Source organism: Penaeus vannamei, chromosome 19, assembly GCF_042767895.1.
Source record: "Penaeus vannamei isolate JL-2024 chromosome 19, ASM4276789v1, whole genome shotgun sequence".
In the NCBI taxonomy this organism is placed as follows: domain Eukaryota; kingdom Metazoa; phylum Arthropoda; class Malacostraca; order Decapoda; family Penaeidae; genus Penaeus; species Penaeus vannamei.
In genome coordinates this window covers 4,559,934-4,564,933 of record NC_091567.1, presented here as the reverse complement: position 1 = coordinate 4,564,933, position 5,000 = coordinate 4,559,934, and the positions used below count along the sequence as shown (strand labels likewise).

The following is a 5,000-nucleotide window of genomic DNA, read 5'->3' as shown; positions in this document are numbered from 1 at the left end:
ACCCTGGAGAAGTGCCTGTCTTCCCAGCCAAAAGATACAACTAGAGATGAAGCAATGAATGTGAAACTCCTCCTAAGGGAAACTTGTCAGTTTATTGGTAAGTATTATCATTAGTAGTAGTGATACTGAGCTATGAAAAATCTTTTAGTTTTGAGAAAAGTTGCATACTCTTAAAGATAAAAACCTTTTTATGATACTGATACCATGTATTTAAAGGTAAAAAAAAAATCATGGTAATGATACTGAAAAAGAATATACACTTTAATTAAAGTAGTAATTTCACACATCATTTTATTTATTTATATACATATTTTTTTTACAGATCTACCAAATAATGATCCTATGGTAGTTCAGCTAAAGAATTTGGCATCTAAAGTGCTGTTTGCTCTAAGTCTCAACAACTTCAATGCTGTTTTCAATCGAATATCTGTGAGGTAAGGTTGATTATTGATAATCTTTTAGGTACGACCATGGGCTTTAGTCCTAGCCCTGTAGAAAATTCCTGTAAAATGCTATTGAGATTATAGAATTTGGTCTCCAGTTATTAAGATTTAGTTCATATAAATAGAAGTAAAACTGTTAGGAAGAAGTGTATGCTGTATTTAATTAAAGCAGATAGGTACATCTATTTTGGACGTTATGCATTTGATAAAGTATAAGTATATAAACTGCTAGATGAATTATACATGCTTTAAAGACAGGCTAACTAAAAAAAGAAAAAATGTATGTACCCCTAATTGTAGTTTTTTTTTTCAGATTACAAGAACTAAGTACAAGTAGTACAGAAGAAAATCCGGATTATAGTGATATTGAGTTAATACAGCACATTAATGTTGATGTAAACAGACTCATCAAGCTTCTAAATGGTAAAAAGAAATTAGTTTAGTTAATTTGTTGTTTGTTTGTGATTTTACAAATTACTCTTTATCTTGTATTGTAGGCAAGTTAATAGAATACCTTTTTCATTGAACTAGCCTTTAAGTTCGAAATATATGATACATTCATTAAAAGTTGGTTCAGTTACTAGATAATCAAGTCTTTTAATATCTTTACAGTGTTTTTTTTATTGAATTATTGCACTATATATATGTTGATTTACAAAGCAATATGTCTTTTTTTGTTACCCAAGATTTAATTTCTAAATAAAGATATTGCCTTCAAAGTGGTTTCAACTCAAGCAAATTAACCCAATGCCACCAGGAAAATGTTGCATTCATTTTAGTATTGTTTTGTAAAATGTTTCTGCACACAGATGGCTCTAGTTTCTTAGCCACTAAGAAGTCAATTTGTAGATCTTGTGACCTCACCATTCCTTGAAATAGCGCAGAAATACTTTTTTTACTATTGATATCAACATTGATAGTATTATTTTTATTATAAGTATATTATAATTACTGTACTGTTTCTGACATTACTAACAGCAGTATTGATACAAAAAAATGATATTGAATATCAAGGAAAAGGGTTGTAATTATGATTAAAATTACTTTATTGTTACTGACATTACTAACACCAGTATTAAATGCTTGAAATTTATGTTGAAAATCAAGAAAAAAGGTAAACAGGTTCATTGGTGACCTAGTGTGTGTGGAGCCATCTATATGTAAAAACAAATACTAAATTAAACACACATTGGGCATGGAATGTACACACATGCCCTCCCCATTGGCATGTGGTTAAGAGTATTTCCATGTTCCAATCATCATTATTAACAATTTATATTTGTACCTTTATGGTTTTAGATGGAAAACATTTCATGAATTTCCTTGCGTTACAGAAACCATTCAGAAATTTCGAAGTTTACGGAAGAATGCTCAAATAGTGCTAATGAACTCATTGGAAAAAGCAATATGGAATTGGATGGATACTTACCCAAATGAGTTTGCTGATTTGCAGGTATGTTGTGTTCGTTTCTTTCTTTCTTTCTTTATTTTTTTTTTTATACATACATGCAATCTCCTTATTCTATATGCCTAATGCTGAAAGAAGATGAGGCTTGATAGAGAACATCTAAAGCATTTTATGAAGTCCCACCTATAATGTGGCTGATTATTTCAGAAACGACGGAATGAAGATTTAGCGAAGTGTTGTGAGATTATGTTTGAACATCTGGACAGCTTTACAGAAAACAATAAAAGAAGAGCTGCTGTTTGGCCCTTGCAAATTATGTTGTTAGTTCTCTCACCTGTAAGTGTTTTGCCTTCTGTTTGATGTTTGTAATAAAACGCACTTGCAAAAAAATGACACTGACACTGATCTTGAGTCCCAAATCCAGAACTAGGTTTTCAGGTGCCATGGAGGGGGAGGGGGGGGGATTGCCAGATCCTCCTTGGGTCTCGGCTGCCTCTGCCTCTGAGGGAAGGTAAAAAAGGTCTGGGATGGTCACGACTCCTAGGAGGGAAATTATATGGCCTCTTACTTTATATGGTGCACTGGACAAAGGTGTCCTGATGTGGAGGACAAATAAAAAGAGAGAACATGCTATTGATGAAGATACAGATATAATAAGGAAATGTAGGTTCAAAATCATATTTAATGGGAGTGGAGTAGAGTGTGGTGTGACCTGGGCATCACATTTCAGGGAATTCAGTGGAAAATACTCAGTATAATGACTAAATCTGCATGTGTATTTCCTTTTGAATGGATGAGGCATATTGATAGTCTTTTGTTAGGTAAGGTATTGTTACTTTTATTATGGCATATCTTTTTCGAAGTTTTTTGGATATATATATATATATATATATATATATATATATATATATATATGTATATATATGATATTTGTTTATTTATTTATTTATATATATTTACAAATATATATATTTATATATCTGTATATATATATATATATATATATATATATATATATATATATATATATATATAATGTATATATATATATATATATATATATATATATATATATATATATATATATATATATATATATATATATATATATATATATATATGTATTTATATGTATTTATATGTATATATATGTATTTATATGTATTTAAATATATATATACACACACACACACACACACACACACACATATATATATATATATATATATATATATATATATATATATATATATATATATATATATATATATATATATATATAATATATATATATATATATATAATATATATATATTTATATATATATAAATATATTTATATAATATATATATATATATATATATATATATATATTTATATTTATATTTATATATATATAAATATATTTATATATAATATATATATTTATAAATAATATATATAAAATATATGTATATAGATAGATAGATAGATAGATAGATAGATATATAGATATAGATATTGTAGGGGTTAATTAAAAAGTAGATTGGGGTACTTAACAAGGAAGTCAGACAAGGGCGACTTGTAGGAGATTTGATAGATATTACCATTTATAAATTGAGGATGATAACATTTTTCTCTCTCTCTTAACAGAAAGTTTTAGAAGAAATAGTGAATGCAGATGCTGGTGCTCCATGTTCTCAAAGGCATTTTAAGAAGAAGCAGTTCATTGATCAGTTGAAAAAGGCTTTGGTGCCTCACAACATTAGTAGACATCTAACTGAAGCAGCAGCTGTCACCTGTGTAAAGCTGTGCAAGATTGCAACTTATATTAATATCAACGATTCAAACAATGTTGTTTTTGTATTAGTGCAAAGTGTGATTAGTGAACTTAAGGTGAGGCTGTGTGACCAGTGGAATGTAATGTAGGGTTGATCATTATAATTTTTTGTATGTACATAAATTATGTAGTAAAAGCCATTTCAAGTGAATGTGAACAACTCTGTAGTTTATTTTAGCAATTGATTTTTAAAATCTGGTCAGCTTGTAATATGAAGTTTATTATCTTTAAAATTGTTGGGTTTAAGGGTAATAAACCATGATTAGAATGAATATAAAGGGATTTTATATACAAAAATTAAATTAATGAATTTGTGCTCTTTAATGGAACCTCTCCTTCCAGAATTTGCTTTTCAACATTGTGAAACCATTCTCCCGTGGCCAAGCATACATTTGCCAAGACGTAGATTTAATGATCGACTGTTTTGTGTCCCTGTTCCGTATCCTCCCACACAACAACGAGGCTCTCAAAGTCTGCCTTAATCCAAATTCCCAGTCAACTTACCACTTTGTGTTGGTCAGCTCTCTTTACAGGTGAGATTTTTTCCTTCTTTCGTTCTTATCTTATTACTGAAAGAAAGGGAGGGGTATGAGAAGACCGGGTGCCTACTAGGGCAAAATTATTTATCAAATAAGTGTATATTTTCTCTCTGCTTCAAATATTTGCTTATAGTGGTTGGTTGTTAACAGAAACATGGGCAGAGAACCCATTTCTTCAAATACATTGCATTCTTGTGTTTGATAGTGGTCCTGCTTTACCTTACAGAATAATCACACAACCAAGACTACCTTGGTGGCCACAAATTGACATTGTATATAACAAGTCGAGTGAGTTGAGGTCAATGTTCACTGATACTCTGAACAAGGTCACACAAGGTTGCATCTCTCACACTCCTCTAAGGATGATTCAGGTAAGTTCATGACCATATTTTTTTCTTTTTCTCCATTTCTATATGTATTTATTGTATATTTGAATGTAAAGATCTTTTGAGATTGTGACTAGGAATACAAATCTAGTAATATTTCTTTAAAAGAAAGCAGGCTAAAGATGATTGTTTTCATTATATGTAATGTAGAAATGTTAAGTTGGAATCTCAAAGAAATTGAAAGGATACAAACACTGGATTTACTGTATAGTGAATCTCTTACTCTCTGATGACATTGTGGATGTCATTCATTTCCTTTTCACCACAAGCTCTTTGAGAACTTTTTGAACATTATCCACAAACTCTTTGAGAACTCTTTGAGTATCATCCAAGTTAAACTCTTCAAATAGATTTAAAATTGGGTGTACCTATAGAACACCTAAAAGATATATGCTCTAAACTAGA

General features: G+C 29.7%; 1 protein-coding gene across 4 annotated transcripts in view; it reads left to right on the top strand.

Moving 5' to 3' along the window:
* Nf1 (neurofibromin 1) overlaps positions 1–5,000 on the top strand; it is a gene marked incomplete at its 3' end in the record, with an annotated part of 107,999 nt that overhangs the window by 39,314 nt on the left and 63,685 nt on the right. For all 4 annotated transcript variants that reach the window (XM_070133798.1, XM_070133795.1, XM_070133797.1 and 1 more), the window contains 8 exon segments: positions 1–97; positions 323–434; positions 757–866; positions 1,778–1,896; positions 2,059–2,187; positions 3,484–3,726; positions 4,013–4,203; positions 4,436–4,580. The exon segment at positions 1–97 is cut by the window's left edge and continues 60 nt beyond it. In XM_070133798.1, coding sequence (XP_069989899.1) covers positions 1–97; positions 323–434; positions 757–866; positions 1,778–1,896; positions 2,059–2,187; positions 3,484–3,726; positions 4,013–4,203; positions 4,436–4,580 — 1,146 coding nt within the window.